At 41.9% G+C, this 26,278-nt stretch overlaps 1 protein-coding gene across 2 annotated transcripts in view; it reads right to left on the bottom strand.

Moving 5' to 3' along the window:
- Positions 1-16,641: 16,641 nt before the first annotated feature.
- The window catches only part of TOX (thymocyte selection associated high mobility group box), a 379,523-nt gene continuing 369,886 nt past the window's right edge, over positions 16,642-26,278 (bottom strand). Inside the window, exons 9-10 of one of the 2 annotated variants that reach the window (XM_075316335.1) lie at positions 20,445-20,596; positions 16,642-17,792 (exon numbers count right to left, since the gene is read on the bottom strand). In XM_075316335.1, the coding sequence (XP_075172450.1) occupies positions 17,756-17,792; positions 20,445-20,596 (189 nt within the window). In that variant the 3' untranslated portion in view covers positions 16,642-17,755. The remainder of the gene's footprint in view (positions 17,793-20,444; positions 20,597-26,278) is intronic. The other variant, XM_075316336.1, reaches the window with a different exon arrangement.

Genomic DNA, 26,278 nt, shown 5'->3' with positions numbered 1-26,278 from the left:
CTTTTTACACTACTATGTAGTAAACTGACTGTAACCAATCACAGATGCGGACACAGGGTTGGTGGGTGTGTATTGCAGTTTGCAACAATCACAGACACTGGCATAGAGGGTAGGCAGGGGAAGCAGTGAATATTCATGAACCTTAATTAGCAGGCCCGGATGAGAGTCTGACTGGAACATGATCCTCTGAGAAACACCAAAAAACACGGTATGTATAACTATCCTGCTCTTACTACCACTTAACTTCCACCACATTTGCTTACAACGGCCATTTTACAGCCCTGAATGTTTTGTATCCATTCACTTGTATGTGGTTCGTCGTTTGGAGTTAAGTTCGCTCGTCGATTCCGATTTTTTTTCCCATGTGGTTTCGATGGACCCGAATATCCACAGGTTCCCTCATCAATAATAGCCAAGCGTCCACTAGCATAAGAGACAGCATAGGAGCCCCCTGACCCGCACTATCCTGAAGTAACATTGTGACACTTCTATGCACAAAAAGAATAAAAATTCCAAGCTTCTCCTACTCAGTAAAAATTAAGAACGGACTGGATTCATAATGCACATGCATGTAATCCATGGGCAGTTTGCTTTTTTCCATGGTCTCATAACCTGTGCAATTTTGATCTATGAATAACAAAAATTGGATAAGTTTTATTTTGCTCATAAATGAAACAAAAACAAAGACGCGCAAACATCCTTACACATTATAATGAGTACATGTCGCATCATGGATAGCACACGTGTGTGAGTGGCGCATGTCTGAATGAGGCGTAAATCTATTCTTGTATGTTAAAGACTTTGTGCTGATTTTTTTTAATAGCCTTTTTGAATAATTCATATAATTAATCTCTAGGTCTGTAAAATATGCAGGAATCTTTGTGTCTTGCTTGGAATTGATACAATACACAGCTGTTCTCTTAGAGGTAGAATATGTATGGAATGTGACAACACATATTAGTGCATGTAACAACAGTGCTTCTTCTAGGAATCCCTTTCATAGCTAATATGAATACACTAACCTGACTGATCCTCCCTGTTATCACATCCAGCAGTTGAAAGCTGTGGTTTAATGGTCTTATCAGGTCAGCGACAGAAATCCCACGTTCAAAAAAAGTATCTGTAGATGTTGTTCCGGCAGCACCTTTCCCACCACCTGTCTTTATTCTCAGTCTGTCTTATCAGCCGAATCATCAGCTGCAAACTGCCATTTCGGTTTGTAATAATCTAAAAATTGACAGATGGGGGGGAAACAGGGCATATTTGGCAACATTTTATACTTTTCTGTTCTGTTAGGAGTGAGACACACAAAGTGGTGTAAGATTGTTTAGTAACAGCTGGTAAGCACCAGGGTGTGTGAGTTTGATTTTCAGATATGACAAGCAGTTACAGGAATATTGCCAGATACAGCTGTTCAAAAGCCTTAATAAACAGCAAGTCAATACTAATCTTTGCCAAATTAATCTTTTCCCTGACAGCCCTTCAGAGCAATTATGCCTGCACTTATTAGAAACACTCAATTGTTAAGCACATTTCGCTTTAATTTGCAATATAGTTTTTGCATTTGCCCTGTTTTCATTTGGCAAACTTTTCAATTGTTTTACTGCTTTTTGTATGTTCTTCTCGCCTTTTTTTTAATCCTAATGTGGATTAATAAAAAAAGAAACCCTATAATGAGAGGATTTCCCTCCTCGGAGAGAAATGACTTTATGATCCGTGGATGCCACATACTTGGCTAGGTTTCTAAACAGATTCCAGCTTGTTAGGAAATAGAAGAACGCCGTTTTGTGTTTTTCACAGCACTATAGATAATTGTATGGGGTTTTTTTGTTTGTTTCTTCAATAATGTATGTTAAAGATTGCAGCAATTCCAAGTGAAATGCATTGAAAGGATGTATAAAATGGTCTTTTCATAGACATAATACTCCTTATTACCTTGATGGTCAAGTGCACAGCTGCATTTAGAATATCTGTATGGGAGAACAAATAGTACAACTTTAATAAGTAGACGAGCTCATCTGAATATGCATGTCATTAACACCTATAACACAACCCATCCGTAGCAAGAGCAAGCAGAAAAACAGAAAACACCAATAAACGGATGCAAGCATGTGCCAAACGAGATATAAAGATAGTATATTTTATTCAAAAATGATTTTCTTTAAAAAGGTTCAAAACCATGCATGAAACTGCAACAAGTACAAGGAAAAACAAGGGGGGCACAAAAATATAATATTACGTCTGCTAATAAATAAAAATATATATTAGATATATGGATAAATCAGTGTATCCCAGTAAATATCACCATCAAAATCAGAGGTAAGTATAGATGCATGACATAGCAGACACAAGTGTATCAGAAATAGCAGCAAAATATAGATATAAAAAGACAAGTGCCTTAATGTGAGCACAATTACCAGTCCAGAGAGCCACATGTGAGGACCAGGTCCCACCACACCTAACGTGCGTTTTGCATGACTCCTGGATGACGAATTTCATGCGAAGCGCGCGTCAGGTACGGTGGGACCTGGTCCTCACGTTTGGCTCTCTGGACTGGTAATTGTGCTCACATTAAGTTACTTGTCTTTTTATATCTATATTTTGCTGCTATTTCTGATACACTTGTGTCGGTTATGTCATGCATCTATACTTACTTCTTTGATTTTTATGGTGATATTTACTGATTTATCCATATATTTAATATTTATATTTATTTATTTATTTGCACATGTAATATTATATTATTGTGCCATACCAGCAAAGTGTGTCAGGTGTCCCCATTGTTTTTCCTCGTACTTGTTGCAGTTTCATGCATTGTTTTAAACCTTTTTTTTTCTTTACATTTTGAATATAATATACTTTTTATTTTAATTGTGGCATAGGCTTGCATGCCTTTATTTTTTTTTTCTAAATGTAATGTAAAGGTAAAAGAATAGATAAATGTAAAATAGATTCAATTGCTGAGTGAGTGAGTGTGAAAAAGATAAAAATGGAAAGAAATGAATATGCGGAAACAGCCTATGTCATGTGACAAAAATCCCTCTACACGTGATTACAGTGGTACCTTGCTTAACGAGAACAATCCGTTCTGGGACTGTGCTTGTTAATCAAGGTACTCGTTCAGCAGAGCAAGATTTCCCATAGGAAATCATTGCAATGCTGACGATCCGTTCCACAACTTCTAAAATGTCCCATCCTGGTCCCCTATTCTGTCATTCCACACATGCACAAACACACACAAACACACACAAACTCACATGCACGCACGCACACGCACATATTATATGCTCACCTTACCTTCCGTTCCATCGCCGGTCTGCTGGGACTTGCTGTTCTCTGGTACAGGGCCGGGCTGTGTAACGTGTTACCATAACGACGAGGCAGGAAGTTCCCGGCCAGAGCGCTGACGTCAAAGGCAGAGCCGCTTGCCTCTGATTGGCCTGTGCTCTGCCTTTCATTAGCGATGACAGGAAGTTCCTCCCTCGTCGCTATGGCTGCAGATACACAGCGTGGACTGGAGCGGAGCAGCGCACTACAGCACCCAGGAGGCCGGCGATGGAACAAAAGGTAAACATATTATGTTATATTATATGCTCACCTTACCTTCCGTTCCATCGCATGCCTCCTGGGTCTTGTAGTTCGGCACGAGGACGTCGCGATGTACCCAGGAACTACAAGAACCATGAGACCGGTGGTGGAACGGAAGGTAAGGTGAGCATAATACTGTATGTGTGTGTGCGTGCGTGTGTGTTTGTGTGTGTTTATGCGTACATATGTGTGTTTGTGTGGACTGCAAGTGCGGGTCAGAGTGTGGTGGATGGACGGAATCGGAAGTGTGTGCGGTTAGAATTTCGCTCGTACAGGAAAGCTTTCTCGTAAAGCGGGTTACAAATTTACAGAAAGCTTTGCTTCTAAAGCGAAATTCTCGTTAAGAGGGTTACTCGTTATGCGAGGTACCACTGTACTTTCTTTCTTGTTTTTTCTACCTTGGTTATCTAACAAATATCTGACCTTCAAAGGTCACTACATCGTATTGTCTCTGTCATTGAAAGTGTACAAGACAGTACCAAGCATATTGGAAACTTGTAGCGTTTAGTGCATAATTTTCAAGAAATTGTGGTGACAAAAATGCCAGAAGTTTTATTGTCTCAGCATCAAATATTATCAGATATTACCGTATTTTTCATTTTATAAGATGCACTCCAAATTTAGAGGAAAAAAAATGTAAAAAAAGGGGTCTGTTTTATAATCCGGTGGTGTCTTACTGCTGTGCTGGGGCTCTGCTCTGCTCTGGGGCTGCAGGATCTGCTCTGTCCTGGGGCTGCGGGCTCTGCTCTGCTCTGGGGCTGCGAGCTCTGCTCTGGGGCTGCGGGCTCTGCTCTGTCCTGAGGCTGCGGGATCTGCTCTGACCTGGAGCTGCGGGATCTGCTCTGTCCTGGGGCTGTGGGCTCTGCTCTGCTCTGGGGCTGCGGGCTCTGCTCTGTCCTGAGGCTGCGGGATCTGCTCTGTCCTGGGGCTGCGGGCTCTGCTTTGCTCTGGGGCTGCGGGCTCTGCTCTGTCCTGAGGCTGCAGGATCTGCTCTGTTCTGGGGCTGCGGGATCTGCTCTGTCCTGGGGCTGCCGGCTCTGCTCTGCTCTGGGGCTGCGGTCTCTGTTCTGTCCTGGGGATGTGGGCTCTGCTCTGTCCTGGGGTTGTGGGCTGTGCTCTGTAAGGCCATTCTTATGATGTCAGCAGTGCGGGTTTCAAACAAATGGCGCCCAGAGGCAGCACGTGCGCAGATGAGATCATGAGCTGAAAGCTCCATCTGCAACATGTGGGCGCCATTATTTGAAGTCATCACTGCCGACAAATTCAGAATGGCATGTACCTCACCGCCCGCCGCACAGAGCAGAGCCACACAGAGCAGCGGCGGCTGCCGTACAGAGCCGCACAGAGCACCGCTGGCCACCCTACAGAGCCGCACAGAGCACCGCTGGCTGCCATACAGAGTCACACAAAGCACCGCCGACTGCCGGACAGAGCCGCAGAGAGCAGTGCAGGCCGGCGGCCACCGTAAAGGGCCACAAAGAACAGTGCTGGCCACCGTACAGAGCAGCACAGCATTGCCCTGCCTCCTGTGACCCCTCTCCATGGCTCCCAATAAGCTGCATTCAGATTTTAGGATGTACCCCTCATTTTCCTCCCAAATTTTTGGGAGGAAAAGTGCATCTTATAATCTGAAAAATACAGTATATTTTTTTGTCATATTTTTTTAATAAGAATAGTAATAATATTCAATACATAATATATTATTACAGGACATATTTGATAGGTATATATAGATTTACATATACGTACATGTTTTATTATATCTTTTCATTGCACAGCAATGAAGATATGACATGGTCATATTTGGCGTCCCAGCATTTGGCATTCCTAACAACCTGTACAATATAGTCAATATGCAATATATCATACAAGTGAGTACATCCTTTACATTATTGTAAATATTTTATTGTATCTTTTCATGGGACAACACTGGAGATCTGACACTTTGATAGAATATAAAGTAATCAGTGTACAGCTTGTATAACAGTGTAACTGTTTTGTGCCTCTAAATAACTCAACACATGGCCATTAACGGGCTATTCCCATCTCCAAGATCCTATCCCAATATGTGGTAGATGTATTATTAATAATATTAGCAAATACATCCAATTAGAAATTTCTAAATTTCTAAAAAAAATTTTAAATAAAAAAATTGGAAAATATATTATCCAAAAATGTAAATAATACATTTAACATGAAAACTTGATGTAAAGCAACACTCCAGCATTTTTTTTAATATTTCATAGCTACAATGGTGCTTTAAGTCTATTCCCTGCCTCTGTATTTTACTCACACTTCGGTGTCTTCATTGGTTTTCAGCAACACTCCGGTTGTTTTCTGCTACTCTGTGACCTACCGGCAGCTCTAGTGTTTCATGGAGTGTGCTGGAGGTCACAACTCAATAGAAGTCCATGAGAGCTTTGTTCTGACCTTCATAGACTTCTATTGAATGCTTGTGACGTAACTTCTGACTTCCGGCCAATCAGATGTTACAATCACAAGATGGTGCCGCGGGAATGGAGTAATGTGAATTAAAGATAAAGAAGAAGCCCAAGGATGAGTTATATAAGACCAGGGGCAGGGGGCTTACATTTAAAGCACCACTACAAAGGTGAAAAAAAAACAAAAACGCCAGAGTGGTGAAATGTAATTTATTTTTACAATTTCTAATAAAAATATTGATGTTGTGTGCTTTAAAAACATCTTTAAATTTAATTTTTAAAAATGTAAATAAGTAGCTCACCATAAAAGCCTGATTTAAACGCTATCTCATGGTCTGATGACAGATTCCTTTCAGTGGTCTATCTGGTAATCCACTCCTTTTAGTGTTTTTTTTGTTATTAAGCCACACATGCACTATAAAACTAAGAATTACCTTATGTAGAATATAACTCATGGGTAATTGTGTTTCCAGAATAAAACTTGATAGAATAAAACAATTGATGGTTTTACTTTTAAAAGCATGATAGGATTTTCCCTTTAAAGAGTGCGTGTCATGTGTCAGCTGGGGCTTTGTAGTTCTCCATATAGACAATTTGTCTATCATAATCCTTTCATCTTTAGTGAGGAATTCAAACTTTGCTTCAGGGTTTCTCTTCTATAAACTACATTTCATTTTCATTTTCAATTGAAATCTTTACTATATGGAATTTATTATTTGTTTTTCTTCAAAAAAGCGCTAATATTTACAATATGCAAGTGGGAATATTGATCATGTGCATTTCTGTATGTTAACCTAATTTATGATCATTTATGATTATAATTAGTGATGAGCGAGCGTTCTCGGCACTGCTCGGTACTCGATCAAGCATTGTGGTGCTTGAGACCTTCGATTCTCAATCGAGTATCCTGATACTCAAGCCCAATGCTTAAGTCTCCACCCCGCATGTTTCGAGGCCGATATTCAGCCACTAAACATGCAGGAATTGCCTACCAATCACGATAACACCATAGCCATGTTGGCTACTGGAATAACTGTGATTGGCTGGCCTCAGAGCATCATCGGGTTTATTTAAGACCCAGTGATATGTCAAGCTCCCGATGCATCGGCACCGCTCCTTACCCACTGATCCGGTCGCACCATCCCGGCACCGCTCCGTACCCACTGATCCGGCCTCACCGTCATTGCACCGCTCCTCACCCACTGATCAAGTCCACGTGTCCGCCGGTCATGGCTTCCGCTCCCGCTTGTGCTCTCCTGTGTCCTGTCCCCAGTCTCATGTGTCTGACTCTGAGTCCTAGACTCATGCTTCTGTATAGGGTCGGGCCGCGCCCACTCACCTGGTCTTATGGGCCCAGCACTGCTGAAGCAGGATATGACATGAGGCTGTGCTGGGTATATGACTGGCCTTTCCATGTGGGTGGGGCCTGATCAACGTGTCTTGTAAGCCTTGTCTTGAAAGCTAGATGCTCAGGTCCCCTGGTGCTGTGTCCTGTTATCAATACTATTGCCTGACATTCCTACCCGGCACCTCTGCCGGATTCCTGCACTGTTTCCAGGAACTCCGAAGCCCCAGTGACTCTGTTCTACCCATCCCCTGTGGGACGCTGTCCTTGCCACGCAAGTGCTCTGGCTACTGTGCACCCAGGCCTCCGGTGGGGTGCACGGTCCAGTGGATCAACCACCTGGACCTAACATGATGCCATACTCGGTGCACTTAACTCGGAAATAGTGTAGGGAGAGTTTCTGCAAGAGAAGGGATAGTGTGTTATAGCTTCACAGTACCTGCTGGTGCAATATTAAACATCAAAGTATGTAGAAAAACATCCAGCACTATAACAGGAATACAGCCAGGAAGATGAATAAAAAAATCTTCTGTTTTATTTAGATCATAATGTTAAAAATATATTCAAAATTAAAAAACATGACCAAAACCTGACATGTAGAAATGGTTGTCAAAAGACTCCAGCGGACAAATTCCAGGACTCAGTAGATATTCTTACATTTTTTTTTCTTTTTTGCAAAGCAATTTTATTTGAATAGTTCTATTAAAAATACATCCACACGTGGGGCAAGACAAATATCGGATAGGGGTAGTGGTCTCTCAGACTACGCGTTTCGGCATATGTGCGTCTTCTATATGGTCACTCATCCGGACCGTATATGAGATTCCACACATCGGGGAGTACCGGTAACTTGGCTTTAGAATTTTTAGTATTTTTTGTACAAAACCTGACATGTTTCGGACCCTAGAACATGCTCCTTACTCATAGGTAACATGGACAAGAGTCAATGCTAATTTTATCAGAGGAAACATGAACATGGCTCAGTGAATCAATGTCCAACATGTCAGGTTTTGGTCATGTTTTTTAATTTTGTATGTATTTTTAACATTATGATCTAAATAAAACAGAATAATTTTTTATTCATCTTCCTGGCTGGATTCCTGTTATGGTGCTGGATGTTTTTCTACATACTTTGAAGTCTGTTTTGGGCCTCCAACCTGGTGATCCTCCGTGCATCAGATATTTTTTGATATTCAAGGCATACAACAGTAGGCTGAATACTTTTTTTGTTTTCTGGCAATATTAAATTAACAGTCCTTTTCAGGGATAATTAAAAAAAAAGATTCTATTGTATACTAATACCACTCTTACCTGTAATTAGTGTAGGGTTATTTTTTGGAGTAGAGATATTGTATTAAAGGCATTTAGGCAGGGTTCATTACATTACAGTATCTGCTAGTGCTACCACGTACAGCCAAAAGTCCTTTCATGGCTACTTTACATACATGCTATTCTCTAATAATACCAATCTTAACTATAATTAGTGTATGGTTAGTTGTTAGAGTTTGTATAATGTTTTAGAGGCATTTAGGCAGGGTTCCTTACAGTAGAGTCCTTGGTGCTGCCGCATACAAGCAAAAGTTCTTTCAGGGCTAATTTACATACATTGTAGTCTGTAATAATACCGCTCTGAGTCTGTAATTAATGTAGGGTTTTCTTCTAAAGAATGCATAGTGTATTAGAGGCATTTAGGCAGGATCCTTTTCAGGGCAATTTTACATACATACTATTCTCTAATAATTCTGTTCTTAGCTGTAATTAATGTAGGGTTAGTTTCTGGAGTAGGAATCCAGATATTACAGGCATTTAGGCAGGGTTCATTGCCTTACAGTACCTACTGCTTCTGCCATGTAAAATCAAAAGTCCTTTTAATTTGCATACATTCTATTCTCTAATAATACTGCTCACAGTATGGATTTTAGGGTTATCTTCTGGAGAAGCTATAGTGTATTAAAGGCAGTTAGCAAACGTTAATTTTCTTTCTGTACGTTGCAACCAACAACCAACAAGAACCAATAGTCCTTTTCAGGGCTAATTTAAATACATTCTAGTCTCTAATAACACTGCTTTTATCTGTTTGCATAATTTAAAATGCACAATGTAAGGGAACTGAAAGTGGATGTCCTGCTGATGGTGGTGCACACAGAGGCCATGGCTGTGAACCAGGGCAAACTGGGCTTGGTGCAGGAACACAACAAACACACATCATCTAGACCTAGTTTCCTATCTCACTTTGTAGGGGTCCACAGGACGCAACAGTTGAAGCCAGAACAGTATGAGTAGGTTGTAGGCTGGATGGCAGATAATGCTTCCTGTCTGTTTCCCAGCACCACCGTGTCTTCAAAACAGTTGAGTCTCACAAGTCAAGAGTCTTCACCACATAATCCTCACACTGATTTTTCTTCCTCCCACCATGTGACCCCACATTTGGACACTCCAAGGATCACTTTACCTTTCCATTCATGGCTTTTTCTGTCCTCTCACCATGCATATTTCAAGAAGGACATGAGGAAATCGTGTGGAGTGATGCCCAAATACTTGAGTAGCTATGGTCAGTAGAAGCCTACAGTGGGGAATGGCAATTACTGTCTCAAGAGGTGACTGGGGATGATGAGACACAGTTGCCATTAAATCATGTTAAGTCAACAAGAGGACCAGAGTGAGGAAGTGGAAGACGACGTGGTAGGTGATGAAGTCACTGACCCAACCTGGCAAGGTGGCATGCAGAACAAGTACAGCAGCACATAGCGGAAGGTTCCACAGCAACACAACAGGCAGGCAGTGGGGTGGCAAGAGAAAGAAGATGGGCAACTGTTCCCTAGAGCACCCACACATAGTAAGATCCTAAGCCAAGGGTAAGGTGTTCCCTAGTCAGGCGCTTTTTTATGGAAGGTGCAGAAGACAACTAAATGGTCATTTACAACCTGTCCCGTATCAAGCTCAGATGGGGCCATACCACTACCAGCCTGACCAACACCAGCATTCTCAGGCACATGTCTTCCAAGCACCCAACAAGGTGGTCCAAATGCCTGAGTGCACAATCAATATCTCCAAGTGACACCACTGCCTCTTCCCCTGTGCTATGTATTGAGCAATCCCCTGTTCAGGACCAATCGGTGCACATTTTCAACCACTATCAGCAACCATATCCACTTCCTTATACCAGTGCAGCATTCAGATTTCTTTCCACCAGGCCTTGGAACGCAAGAGCAACTATGCTTTCACTCACAGGCCCAAACACTATGCTTTCTGCAACCTGATGGAGGCAGCCATCCCTTGGTACTCAGTGTCCAACCATCAATATTTTACCTGGTGTGCCATCCCCACCTTGTCCCATAACATAATCCTTGCTGTGATCAATGCTTTTACTGGCAAGGTTAACTTAACCACCAACATGTGGACAAATGCTTGTGGCCAGGGGCTTTACTTTTCCCTGATAGCACACTGGATGAACCTGGTAGAGGCTGGGACAGAGTCAGATCCTGGGATTGCACACGTGTTTCTGATGCTTAGAATTTCAGGCACTATTTCCATCAAGGTTTCCCCCACCTTCTACACCAGTGTCATGATGTGACTGTAAGAAAGCGGAAAGCAATGGGTAGGGAACTCCTATGCTGTCCCTTGTGCTAGGAACCCTAGGCTATCCCTAACCTCAGGGTTACACCTAATAGTGGCGATGCCTGAATCATGTGCCTGGTTATGCGCCTGACCAAAGCGAATATGATTTCCCCTCCCACTAGGGAAGAAAGCAGGAGTGAAATAGAAACACAGATAAAAACAGATGGCAGAAAACCAAAACTCTGACATTGCAAACACATGGGAATAAACAATGAGAGACTCAATGGAGAGAAAACTCATGGAAGAAAAGCAAGAGCAGGAAGATAGCAATAAAAAGACAATGATGGTTAACTTCAAAACTACACACAGCAGCAAGTACTACAGTTAATCTGGATCACAACACCTCAAGAGACCAGCTAAGATAAACTATAGCTGGCATATAAGGAAGGATCTAGCCAGCATATAAAAGAAGGGGCAGATATGATTGGTTCCCCCACAACATGTGATCAAAGGAGATTCCCAAGCAGACCAGCAGAGATTAACTCTTTCTAGCCTATTTATGAATGACCAAACTGTTTGTGAATGCCGAGTCTGCTCTGATTACAGACCTCAGAGATGTTATCTGGCGGAGTATCAGAATCTTTAGTTTGAACAGATCCTGACACTCCCATGACAATTGACGATGTATGTAAAAATCTCAGTTTGACAATCAGTTGATGCACTCCCTCCTCCTTCTCCTCATCTCCATCATTAAATTCTGAATTGTCGCCCATATCAGTCACAAGCTGGAAGGACTGAAGCACTGCCTTTGTGAAGTGACAACAGGCTCTGCTGAAATTGATTTGTTCAGTTGACAAACAGGACACCGCCGCATAGTTGTTAAACGGTCTAAAAGAAGAAATAGATTGGTGGCTATCGCTGCTGAAACTTCAACCAGGCATGATCATGTGTTGTAATGGAAATAACCTGGTGGCGACTCTGAAGCGACTCTGGACAATCTGCCATACGTACCATGCCTGGCCCACGTCTCAACTTGGTTTAGCGGTTTCTGATAACCAGATGGAAATGGAGGAAAACCGTTCACAGGGTGATACTACCCACTAACCTCATCCTATGTTCTCAGCATGGACTGGTTGATAATAAGGAGGAGAAGGCTGAGGAGGAGGAAGAGGACATGGCTGCATGTACTACATAGGGTACTACCTACACGAGCTTCATACCGTTCAGCGTGGATGGCCTGTAGAGGAGGAACAGAAGGAGGAGAGTGAGGAGGAGCAGATGAAGAGTCATCCTCCCTGTGGGGATAGGAAATCTTGCCTGAAAGGAATCTGGGACACATTTCTGACGTTTTGTATCGCTGCCCTTGCTATGACACTCGCGTTATACACATTTTGGCCAACGCCGATTACTGGTTGTGCACCCTTCTCGACCCACACTAGAAGGAGAACTTTCCATCTCTCCTTCCTGCAGGGGAGAGGGCTACTAAAATGGTGCAATACCAGAAGGCCATAGTTGTAGAATTGGTAAAAAAAATTCACGTTTGAAAACGCTAGCGGCAGAAGTGATAGTTATTATTATTGTTTATATTTATTTATAGACCACCATTGATTTCATGGTGCTGTACATGAGAAGGGGTTACATACAAAATACAGATATAAGTTACAGTAGACAAACTGGTAAAGGAGGGAGAGGGCCCTGCCCTTGTGGCCTTACATTCTGTAGGATAATGGCGAGGAGACAGAGGTTTGGGTGTTGTGGCAGCTCCAGTGTTGGTGAGGGGGCAGTGGGGTCTTTGCAGACTGTAGTAGCTTGGACAGCCAAAGAGAGAGACTAGGGAAACACACTCCAGGTCCATCAGAAGCAAGGAAACACTATCAAAGGTCTGAGACAGTTTCATTAGACCCTCCCAGTGCCCAGGCTCTGATACACGGTGTACTCGGACAAGAAGGGAAGATGGTGAAGGAGTACCTAACCAACTGTACCACCAATTGCAAAGATTCCTCTATGTCGTACAACTATTAGGTATCCAAGCTGGACACATGATATGAACTGTTCCTTTATGCATTGCAGGAGCTGGCCTGAGTGTGTTTTTAGTGTCGCCGGGGGCATAATAACTGATAGGCCTATCCACCAACTGATAATGCTGACAGGCTGACGTTTCTCAAAATGAAAAAGGACTGGTTTGTCCCAGACTTCTCTACCTCATTAGGTGACAGCAGCAGAGTATCAAGTCAACTAAAATGTTCCTTTTTTTGTTGAAATCCCATGCACCCCTTCCCACCCAAACAAGGGTATACAATTCTTTCCTTCCTTTTTTGTGCCCTCCTCCACCATATCAAAAGGGTCATGATGTGACAAATTGTCCACTTTATGCCTGATAATACAAGTTGGCCTCATTCAAGTGTTAGGGAAATAATCCAAGCTATAAGATCAGATTGTTGCCGTTAGTATTATTATTATTATTATTATTATCATCATCACACATTTATGTGTAGGCCATATTGTGTGTAATGTGCCTTTAAATATAAGATGATATATTAGTAGCATGGTACATTGCAAAATGTACCAGTCTCAGATTGGGCCCCTGATGCACATTGCATGACTTAGCATGACTCTGCATGCTCCATACTTGTATAAGTTGATATTAAAAAGCCCATGTAAAGACAAGATAAGGATTATAAGGAACATAGACCATGCCAAAGAATATTATCTTAGCTTCCATTTATATCATGTGGTCTCTGATTTGTGTGATATCCCAAAGAACCAATCAGTGTATTGTACAAACAAGGCTGTAATCAATCATTATATATAAGGATTGAAAAGTAACCAATAATGTTGGGGTGTATTCACTTTCATGTTAACGCTTTTCAACAAATATTTGTTCTGTTGGTGAATCAAACGTCAGGTATCATCCTCAGACTTTGGCACAGCTTCTTTCTGCGAGTCTGTGGACCTGGGACCCCTGAGCATTGTTTTTTTATGTCCCCTGATGGACCCCGGTTTATCTGCAACTGGGGAGAAATATGTTGGGATGTTATGGGATTAGTCATTTTACTACATCACTGAATACGACCGTTCAGATAAGCACCTTGAATTTTTAATGTTTCTGGTGATAGGTGCTTTAGTTTGAGCAGGGTCATTTTAGCATTGCTCTAGGGTTCCCGATAATGAATAGCTTTGCTCAAATCAGTTAGGGTGTCATACCCTCCATTGCTAGGTAGGGACGTCTAGGGCTCATTAGAGCCAGTTGTTGAGCTTATATACATACAAACCACCTAGCAATTGCATTCAGTACCATATATATCTAACCTGTTAATATGTCAAGTATCTTTTATATGCATATTGGTGCTGTAATGACGGCCTGATGCTTATTTTTGCATCTGTGATAATCTGGCCACTTTTTGACCTGTTTTATGACTAACAGCTTTTTTTATTTAGGGATATACATAGTACATGCTTGTATATATGTGATTGAATATATTTATTCTTCATATTAATCTTTACTGTCTCCTGACCTATTTAGGTATCCTGCTGTGTACATTTTTTTAATCAATTTATGTTTGTCTTTTTGGGCTTTATTATTTAATCTAATCTATTAAAAGTTAATTTCTAACAGGGTTTTTGGTGTTTTGAAGTTTGAATTGTTATATATACCCTGCTGTAATCTTGCTGCAGCTTTTTTTTTGTATTGAATCAAACATCTGTCAGAGCTAACGTTCTGTTCTCCCTCCGTTGACAAGCATTAATTGGGCACATGGTTTATAGCTTGGCTGATTGTCATAACACAAGTAAGAGTTCGGTTCCACTTGCGTTTTGCACGGACCAGTACAATTCGATAAAACATCGGATTGCACCTGCATCAGTGCAAAACTATGGGGCAGTGTGCATCTGCGATTGATTTCTCATGCCATAGCGGCATGCGGAATGAATCGCAGCTTGCAGCTTGGCAGCGAGTCTCGGCTCATGCACCCCTATACAAGTCTATGGGAGCGTGTTATCCAAGTGCAATGCGATATATGAAGAGACAGGCAATGGAGGAGATGGGAGAAAGTGCTCCCTCCCTCTTCTCTGCAGCTGTGATATGGTCACAATATCGCATCACAGTCGCATGATCCTCAGCTGACACCCGCACCAGAGGGTCATTAGTATATCTTTTTCAATGCTCTCGCATTGGAAGCTACACAAAAGTGGAACTGTACCCTAAGGGCCTCGATTGCCTACAAACCAATAACAAATTTAAGACTTATTCTAAAGTGTCTTCCTAGAAAAACTCCTGTAAGGAGATAATTAAGATTTTACCTGATGCTACTGTCCATCTACTGCCTTAGGGTACCGTCACACTAAACAACGTACCAGCGATTCCGACCACGATACGACCTGGTCAGGATTGCTGCTACGTCGCAACAGGGTGGCTAGTGAGCTGTCAAACAGTCAGATTTTTCCAACGACGCAGCAACGATACGGCGGTCGCTGGGACCCTGTCACATAGCACAATTCAAATCTTGTTTAGTAACATAGGCGTGCTATATTGCCTTTTCCACGACTGTCTGCTCCGATTGGTGGTCATAACTGCGTTGTGACTGGGCGGCCTTGCTTTTAGAGAAGGCAACATAATAGCGCTTCCATCCTTCTCCATCCTTGTGCATCCTACAGTCCTGATGCAGAATGGACTGTACTACGATCTGCTGCTACATGCGGTACGGGACAAGTGAATTCAGCCCTCTGAAATGTACTGTGATCTACAAGCCAGAACAGAGGATGGAAGCGGCCAATCCGAACGCAGTAGCGATCATCAATCGGAACAGAGAGGGCGCGGAAAACAATGAAGATGCACGCCTACGTGAGTCGCAAACGAGGTCATTGGGTAAGGTGTCAAACACAGCGATGCGTGCTGCCCTGTGGGAGCCCGACGACCAAAAAATTAACCAGGATGGTGTGGAACGATCAGCAATTTCACAGCAGGGGCCAGATCCCTGCTTAGTGTCACACACAGCGAGATCGCTGATGAGGTCACTTGTATGTCACAAAACCTGTGACTCAGCAGCGATCTCGCTATGTGAGAAGTACCCCTTACATGAAATTAAACAATGGATGTAGAGTGTCAACATGATATATAGTTGTAGTATTAAAAATTCGATAGTATGAAGTTTATACAAAGTATTTAATTTTAAGTAAGAACATCCACTTTTCTGCCACTGGTAATATAAATATCTAAAACACTTTGAATGGAATCAGATTTATCTTAGAAGATGTGGTTTCGCCATCTACTCCATTTGCCTTTTACTTAGAAAGACATTCTGACTGATATGTGGCCTGGGGGAATTCTCCCATTTGTCAAAAGACCTTTCATATTCATGTTAAATACAGCACAAGTAGGGCATTTTCCATGCTTCACAGTTCTTTCACTAGATTTGACGTGTGATCATAGGAGCTTATAAGAACAATTTATCACTACCTCTTGCCAAGTTCCATAGCCAAAACCTGATTGAAAACTAAAAGGCAGAATCACATCTTTTCACTGTTGTTTACTCTTGGGGGTTTTATCATTTTACTACACTATATAAATATAAACTCTTGCTACATTGTTGTCAATTACGGCAGTGGTTTCATTTTTTTTTTTTTTTTACTTGTCTTGTTTGACTTTCCGAGGCAAGAAAATATAAATAAGAAGGCAAAGTTTTTGATCACTTTTATTTTTTTTTATCATTTAAAAACGCAAGTTTGGTTTTATTGAATGTCACAGTAGAAAGGAAATGAATTCACATGAATTGTGAAACAATATATTTTTTTTTTCCAGCAAAAATGTGAAAACATCAAAGAAACATATTTAAAAAGCTAAGAAAATTACTTACAAACACATAGATTTATTATTTCATAAATAGGCGCAACAGGCTCCATTTAATAATAAAAAAAATAAAATAAAAAAAATAAAATAAAAAGATTAAATACAGACACAGTATGGAGAAACAATATAACACATAGCCAGGTTATCAAGGTTACAATTTAGCTGTTTCCAATCTGTTTCTGCATCTAGTAAAATAACATTTAAGCATTTGGCAGGTTTTATACATAGAGGGACATAATGACATTTACTAACAGTTACACAAGAAGTGATACAAAAAGCCATTTTAATGCGGTACAAAATAAACATGTTTGATTTCTGTATAGCCCAGAGCACAATTAGCCAATTTCTCGTTGGAGGATTTGTCTCCCGAAATATTTTTGAAAATATAGACATATTAGGCATTAAAAAATAAGCAAAAAATATGAATGTTTGCCAATCATAACCATTTTCCAAAGTGTACCACCTGGAATGTACCAGATTTCAATTGTAATTTAGCTACACAACATCCACATTTTATACTCTAGGAGAATGGACACTCATGCTATTTACATCCTTGCTATGAGTGCTACATCAAGCCATTTTGAAAGTCTTTAGTAGATTTATATAAACAACCTTTATGAAAACCAATGGAAACTCCGAGACGCTTTAATCTGAGATGACTACAGTTGCTAAGGCAGCTTTACTAGTGCAGCACTTCACAGCAAAACCAATAGAAAATATGAATGGTCCAATTTTCTTTAGTAATCTTCTTTCGGTAAAGAAGGGGGAAACATGTTACTTAAAGGAGTTTGAAAAGAAGAAGCAAGACTATTTTCCCAGAGTGGATAGCCCACAAATGTAAATGTCCTAAGTGCTTAGCAACTTGTATTTTCTAATGAACTGCAGAATTGCCATGGTTCGCGAAATGCGATCCTCGACAAGGGTTGTCCCTGCATTCCTCTTCTGAAAGAATTTTTTTTTTCGGCGCGGTTCATACTTTCAGGTTAGGTACAGTGCTTTGTCCCGCTGCATGTTCCTAAAGGAAAGCAATCAATGAAAAACATTACAAAATGAACTTATGGGGAATGTTAGGCACCTCAATATTACTAATTATTATTAATGCTTAAAATAATAAAAACATATAATAAGGGCTGCGCACAATTAATTATACTAGTTAACTTACTATACATACATGTGTATTTTAGATCTTTATATTTTAAGAATTAAGGCTGCTTTACACACAGCGAGATCGCTAGTGATGTCGCTGCCGATCGCACCCGCCCCCGTTGTTTGTGCGTCACGGGCAAATCACTGCCCATGGCGCACAATATCGTTAGTCCCCATCACACATAGTTACCTGCCTAGCGACGTCGCTGTGTGCGGCGAACAACCTCTTTTCTCAGGGGGCGGTCCGTGCGGCGTCACAGCGATGTCACACAGCAGGCAGCCAATAAAAACAGAGGGGCGGAGAGCAGCTGAAGGGAAGACATGCCCATCTCGTTGCCGTAGGACGCAGGTGTGGTGTTGTTTGTCGTTCCTGGGGTGTCACGCGTAGCAATGTGTGCTGCCTCAGGAACGACGAACAACCTGCGTCCACAACGAGCAACGATGTTATGAAAATGAACGACGTGTCAACGATCAACGATTAGGTGAGTATTTTTGATCATTAACACTCGCTCGTAGGTGTTACACGCAACAACGTCGCTAACAAGGCCGGATATGCGTCACGAATTCTGTGACCCCAACGACATCTCGTTAGCGATGTCATTGCGTGTAAATGGGCCTTAAGGCTCGGCTCGCATGTGGTTTTTGCTTTCTATCAGCTGTATATGTCAACAATTTTTTGGAGTTTGTGACATTATAGGGGTCACTATTTGAACTTTCTACCAGTCATTTGCTTTGTATGAGATTGGCCACAGTCTGCTAATAGAGTAGATGCCAGAGCACAATATTGTAACAGAATAGTGTGACAAGTTTACAATTGTGGTGTACCTTGCCTTTGGTAGAAAAATCACAAAATTTTGGTACATATTATCACATCTTGTACTAAAAGTATTATGTGTTTAAACATTCTGTATGACCACATTAGGTTTACATTTTTAGGACAAAATGAGAAAATCTTTGCCATAAACATCACACTAAAAAAACACTTTTTAAAGATCTTTATGCTGGCATGATGTATATCCATTAAAGCTTTCTTTGCATTTGGAAGAAGCTGGCATAGTTCTTTTTTACACTTTTTCCTCACTTAAAAAAGGGGTGGGGCTTCATGGGAATAGGCATGAATCAAATGGCAAAAGGGTATGATCTAGAATGGGACAGCTGATAAAAAAGTCCTCCAAAATTTAGAAGCAAACAAAGATGTCAAATAAGCCCAAAAGATAATGTGTAAAGTTAGGCAAACGTTTCTAAAAATGCACAAAATTTATCATCCAGCCAATGTGTTAATTTTGGCACACTTACAGCCCTGTTGAGTGCCCCTGTGTAGAGATGAGCGAACCTGATATTCAAGATTTGAAGTTATGGTTTGAAAATAGACTACAAAAAAGTTTGAATGAGTTATGAGTGCAAAACACTCAATTGAGCAGCGCTGTGCTTGGGTATGAGTGATGCTTCAGCCCTGCGTGAGCCGCGTGCAGTGTTTCAATGTCTCGCATTAGTGGTAAAATCAGCATTATCAGATGTAGTGTGCACACACAACCACAAAAAAAAAATTGAAAAACACCGCCCACCCTCCACCTACTTACCCTCCTCCCCCTGAAAGTGTTCTGCTTATGGCTGGATGTATCTGGGTGGAGACACGTACTGCCCAATTACTGGCTTCCATTGTGGTTCGGTTTAAGTCAGGGTCACACACTGAACCTTATCTAAGTTTCGACTGTGCCCTCAAACCGAACTTCCAAAGGTTCGCTCAGCTCTACTCCTTTGTTCCCTACAAGAGATGTGACCAAACTCCTCTGGCGCCAGTTTATCTTACAGAGAACAAAAGTATCATCAGACCAAAACAAAATTGGACATGGAGGATTCTTATCTCCCCAACAATGGTCCGGGGTCACAATGCACGTTAAACTGTTGGCCAAGCCAACCAATATCGGTGGGTCCATCCAATGTATGCATTTATTCCTTTCCATACCTAGAAAAGACATGAATGCTCAGCTGAGAGCTGGGGGAGTTGTGAGAGATAGCACTTGACCAAACGAGTGTTTGACCAAAAGTTATCTATGGCTTATATATATGAGCAGTGCATCTTAGGTGTACGCTACTAAATATAGGACAGGATTAGTAAATCTGCCCCATAAACTCTATATGGTTGCTACTGGTCAGATTTGAAACTAGGAAGCCCATGTTTTCAAGCACCTGGATGAAACCCTTTGAAACATCGGGAGAACATTTGCCCCATGTTGGACCAGGGCTAACAACCATGCGCCTATATAGTCACCCTATAGGGTATATTTTAATATAAGGTATAGTATATTGAGCAATTGCCTTCACATTAATATATTTCATATAGCTCCTTTAATATAGTTACACCTAATGTATGTATATTACTAAGGGCAATAAGAAAAGTGTTTGTCAGTATCTGCTTCTGACACATCTTGATAATTCTATACAAAATGCTCTTGTTCTTGCTACGTGAAATATTTCATATCAGCAGTGGAACACTAGAGTGTGCTGATCGCCTACTCACCCATTACTGCAGTAGTCATTGTTCCATTCTATGGCCTGTCCTGGAGGATTCCTACAACCTGAACGGACATACTCCATTGCTTGAGTAACAACCTGGGCCGCTGTAGATGTTGGGCTGATAAGATTCTGATATTCTGCCTGAAGAGAAAATCCCTAGGAAAGAAATAAACCATATTACTTGCACAGTGTGATATACACAGTAAGCAATAAATACACAGCACGCGGCACAAAATTCAGAGACGGAATAAAAGTAAAGCATCTGAATAATCAATAATGAATAATTGGTATTAAAAGCAGAATTCACATGATTATGTCTCACTATAATGGAAGAAAAGGTCCCCTAGATTTCTATACTGGTTAGCCTAGAAGCAAAACAAAAGGTATTACAGACAAAGAGGCGAACAATCAGCACCACAAATATAGATATATTCCCTGAATCTGCATTTTTTTCCCTTCTTCATTAAACTCAAGGATACATTGCTTGTTAATTTTCAAAATATGCAACAGAATCTTTTTGAAAGACATTGGCAGCAGGTGGCTGAGTGTTTTATTAGACTACACCTATTCATGCATTGTTCTCCAACCCCTTTTTCTTCATTCAATCACAAAGGGACCATCTGCTTCCTTTATACTTACACTTCTTTTTCAACTAACAAAAAAATAAAGCAAAGCACGATACTAGTGATTGGAATTAACGAGTAACAAATAATAATCAAACTCCACACTGAGGTAGGAAAAATAAAATAGAAATAGCTCGCCTGGCGTTCAGAAGAAAAATTCAGTATTTATGGTCAACGTGATTTACTTAAATAAAATTAGAACAGCGGACGATGTGTGAAAATGTGTATACCAGGAGAAAAGCACATATCACAATAGAATAGATATTCCTGAGAAATCTATTTAATATCTATTTATCTACTAATCACACACATTTGTGATACACTATTTATGTGTTTACCGGAAGGAAATCTTTGACATGGATGCCACCTTTAATTGACAAATGAGTGTTTAAAATATGTACTTATAGCATGAGATATATCGGAATCTTAAAGCCCTAAAGCCCGCTTTACACACAGCGACATCGCTAGCGATGTCGCTGCTGATCGCACCTGTCCCCGTCGTTTGTGCGTCACGGGCAAATTGCTGCCAGTGGCGCACAATATCGTTAGTCCCCGTCACACATTCTTACCTAGCAACATCGCTGTGGCCGGGGTTCGTTCGGCGTCACAGCGGCGTCACTAAGCGGCCACCCAATAGAAACGGAGGGGCAGAGATGAGCGGGCCGAACATCCCGCCCAACTCCTTTCTTCCTCATTGCGGACGGCCGAAGGTAAGGTGATGTTCCTCGTTCCTGCGGTGTCACACGTAGCGATGTGTGCTGCCGCAGGAGCGACGAACAATATGCGTCCTGCAACAGCAACGATAATTGGGAAAGGAACGAGGCGCCAACGATCAACAATTAGGTAAGTAATTTTGATCATTAACAGTCGTTCGTGTGTTTTACATGCAATGACATTGCTAACGAGGCCGGATGTGCGTCACAAATTCCGTGACCCCAACGACATCTCGTTAGCGATGTTGTTGCGTGTAAAGCGGCCTTAAGGGTCAGTTTACATGGACTGACACAATAAGACCGTCGATCAGTAAACCTATACTGATCGACAGCTGTTTGAATGCCTGTTTAGACAGGCAGACCAAAGTAATCAATGCAATGAATGCTCTAAACTAGATTGCTCGGTGCACAAAGGCTGCCAGGATTCTTGGCAGAATGACTCCTGTTTAAACAGGATGATGCGCCACCAAGAACTAAGATTTTTTGCATTCATTGCCATGACCATCGTGTTTGTATGGCATGTTAATCATGCAACAAGCGTTTTTAACCACTTCATGGCCGAGGACATACCCGTACGTCCTAAATCATGAAGGGGGAGTCACCGCCACCTGCTGCGGTGAGCCTGCAGTGAACCCCGCATATGTCATCTGATTTGAACAGCTGACATATGTGCCTCACAGGCATAGGTTGATCTGCGATCCACCCACGTTTGTTAACCCCTAAAATCACGCTGTAAAAATGTGATAGCGCGATTTAAATGCCTGTAGCGGGTAATGCACACTTACCCGCTGCCATCGGAAGCCCGTGACGTGATCACGGGGAGCCAATGGTTGGCATGGTGGCTCAGAATCATGTGATGATTCCTGTGCTATTATAACTCACTTCCTGTTTCAGCTGGTAAAGCACTGGCTGTTAAAAGAGACGAGCATTTCATCTGTTCTAAGCTGTTCAGCTCAGATGAGGAGAAATGATTGCGCGATCATACTGTGTATCCTTATAGCCCCCTAGGAGAACTAGTAAAATAAAAAAATAATAAAAAAAACCAAAAACCCTAAAAGTTCAAATCATCCCCCATTCGCCCCACTGAAAATTAAAGGGTTAAAAAAAATAAAAAATATACACAGATTTGATATCACCACATTCAGAAACGCTTGAGCTATCAAAATATAAAATAAATTAACCTGATCAGTAAATGGCGCAGCGACAGAAAATTCCAAACACCAAAGTGATGTTTTTTGGTTGTCGCAAATTTTGCATAAAATGCAATAACAGTTGATTAAAATATAGCATCTGCGCAACAATACCACCATTAAAGACGTCAGCTCATGATGCAAAAAATAAACTGTCAGTAAGCCCCAGATACTGAAAAATGAGAATGCTACAAGTGCAATTAATACAGGTGCCAAGCAGGAGGGCTTCAAAAAGAAAAAAATAACAGGTCTGTGAGAGCCAGAATTCTTGCTGGTTAGTAGGTGATCAAATACTTTTTTCATGCAATATAATGAAAATTAATTACTTAAAAGTCATACAATGAGATTTTCTTGATTTTTTTTTGTTTTTTTGTATTCTGTCTGTCACAGTTGAAGTGTACAAGGATAATAATTCAGACCTCTGCATTCTTTGTAGGTGGAAAGTCTTGCAAAGTCACCACTGTATCAAATACTTATATTCCCCACTGTACAAAAAAATGCATATCTTCGGGAGATGCATGCACCTGTTTAGGCGTACAGTGCCATACATCTGCCCATACATTCATTCGTGATCTTTGAACTATGGATTTTTATTGAGTTGAGAATGCATACTTTATAGATTCACTTCCTGGATACAAACTGTTCTGTTCTATACCTGGAAACATTTCTTGTCACAGTATAATAGAGCAATAATGTTTCATATATTAGACATGATTTATGAGCCACTAGTGCAATAACGATCCTATAATCATCTTTTAATCTTTTGATGGATCTTTAGCCTTACTCTTCCCAACTAATTGCACATGAGTATCAGGTCACTTAAGAAGACCTCCCCCAAAAAAGGAATCTGTAAATAATTAAATGTCACTTAGCCCCAGAGGAAAAGTACTTGCTTCCAAAGTCTCACCAACTTGCACTGTCACTAAAGGTACCGTCACACTTAGCGACGCTCCAGCGATCCCACCGACGATCTGACCTGGCAGGGATCGCTGGAGCGTCACTACATGGTCGCTGGTGAGCTATCAATCAGGAAGATCTCTACAGCGATCAGAGATCAGCCACCAGCGACCCATGTAATGACGCTGTGCTTGGTAACCATAGTACACATCGGGTTACTAAGCAAAGTGCTTTGCTTATAGTTACCCGATGTGTACCTTGGCTACGTGTGCAGGGCGCAGGGAGCCGGCTTCTAGGAGCTGCGGACACTGGTATCCAAGGTAAAGTATCCGCTTTGCTTGGTTACCCGATGTGTACCTTGGTTACCAGCGTCCACAGAAGCCGGCTCCCTGCACATTCAGATCGTTGCTCTCTTGCTGTCAAACACAGCGATGTGTGCTTCACGGCGGGAGAGCAATGACCAAAAAATGGTCCAGGACATTCAGCAACGACCGGCGACCTCACAGCAGGGCCCAGGTCGTTGATGGATATCACACACAGCGACATCGCTAGCAAGATCGCTGTTGCGTCACAAAAACTGTGACTCAGCAGCGATGTCGCTAGCGATGTCGCTTAGTGATACGTGGCCTTAATAGAACATCCTAATTATGGGTGACTTTTATCTGTTTATATGCTATTTAGACTTAAAGGGACTCTGTCCGCACAGAATGACTGTTCAACCCAAGTACAGGTACTCAGGTCATCATGACGTGACCAAACATTAAAGGGAACCTGTCAACAGTTTTGGGACCTATAAGCTGCGGCCACCACTAGTGGGCTCTTATATACAACATTCTAACATGCTGTATTTAAGAGCCCAGGCCGCTATATAGAACATAAAAAACACTTTTTAATACTTACTTAGGAGGTCGCGCCGGTGCACCATCTTGGTCATCTTGGTGGAAGGCCATCTTGGTCTTCCTTCTTCTGAAGCTTGGGTGCATGACACGTCCTATGTCATACACACAGGCTGGTATTGAGGTCCTGCGCAGGCGCACTACAATACTTTGATCTGCCCTGAGCAGGAGCTCAGTGCCGGTGAGTGTGTATGACGTAGGACGCGTCATGCACGCCGGCTTCAGAAGAGGGAAGACCAAGATGGCCAAAAGAGGAGGTGCCGGTCCCAGAGAACGGTGCCACCCATCTGACTATTGTGCACCGGCATGTTAGAATGCTATATATGAGAGCCCAGTGGTGGTGGCCGCATCTTATAGGCCCCAAAACTGATGACAGGTTCCCTCTAAGGTTTCCCTCCTCACCTGCTTGTTTTCCAACTATCTCCGCCTCAATAAGGCCATAACTATCAGTCAAAGAAGAGGTGATGGTGTAGATAGATGGAATAAAAGCAGGTGGAAAGGTGTACGTAAATGTTTGGCCCTGTGATGATTCACTGTACTTGGTTTGAACAGTCATTTTGTGCCGACAGAGTAATTTTAAGGCCTCATTCAGATGTCAGTGTGGCATGTACGTGTTATATCCGTTTCTTACACAGAATATATAATGCTGCTCACATGTCCGTGTTTTTGCACAGACTGTGTGTCTGTGCAACTCAAACAGAGACTTACATATTTTTCTGGCAGCACAGATGACAAGGACCAATACTAGTCCATAAAGGCGCTGTTACACGCAACGGCGTATCTAACGATATATCGCCGGGGTCACAGATTCCGTGACGCACATCCGGTGTCGTTAGCGTCATCATTGTGTGTAACAGCTCCGAGTGAGTGTTGGCGATCAAAAATACTCACCTTATCGTTGATCGTTGACACGTCGTTAATTTTCATAAAATCGTTGCTGTTGCAGGACGCTGGTTGTTCGTCGTTCCTGCGGCAGCACACATCCCTACGTGTGACACCGAATGAACGACGAACAACCTCGTACCTGCGGCCGCCCACAATGAGGAAGGAAGGAGGAGGGCGGGATGTTACGCCCGTTCATCTCCACCCCTCCGCTTCTATTGGGCGGCCGCTTAGTGATGCCGCTGTGATGCCGCACAAACCGCCCCCTTAGAGAGGAGACGATTCGTCGGGCACAGCGATGTCGCTAGGCAGGTAAGTATGTGTGACGGGTCCTAGGGATGTTGTGCCACGGGCAGCGATTTTCTCGTGATGCACAACCGACGGGGGCGGGTGCTTTCACCAGCGACATCGCTAGCGATGTCGCTGCATGTAAAGCCCCCTTTAGTCCAAGAAAACTACGTACAGCATACGAATGGCATCTGTGCGCCATCTGTTTTTCTGTATGTGTTTAACATGGTAAAGTATAGGAGAAGCTTTTTAATTTATTTATCCATCTCTGGCAAACACTTATGATATAATGGTGGTAAAAGCGAACACACGGACCATACAATGATGATACATTGATGCAAAACACTTT

Source organism: Anomaloglossus baeobatrachus, chromosome 6 (genome assembly GCF_048569485.1).
Source record: "Anomaloglossus baeobatrachus isolate aAnoBae1 chromosome 6, aAnoBae1.hap1, whole genome shotgun sequence".
Lineage (NCBI taxonomy): Eukaryota > Metazoa > Chordata > Amphibia > Anura > Aromobatidae > Anomaloglossus > Anomaloglossus baeobatrachus.
This window is presented reverse-complemented; position numbering and strand designations above follow the sequence as displayed.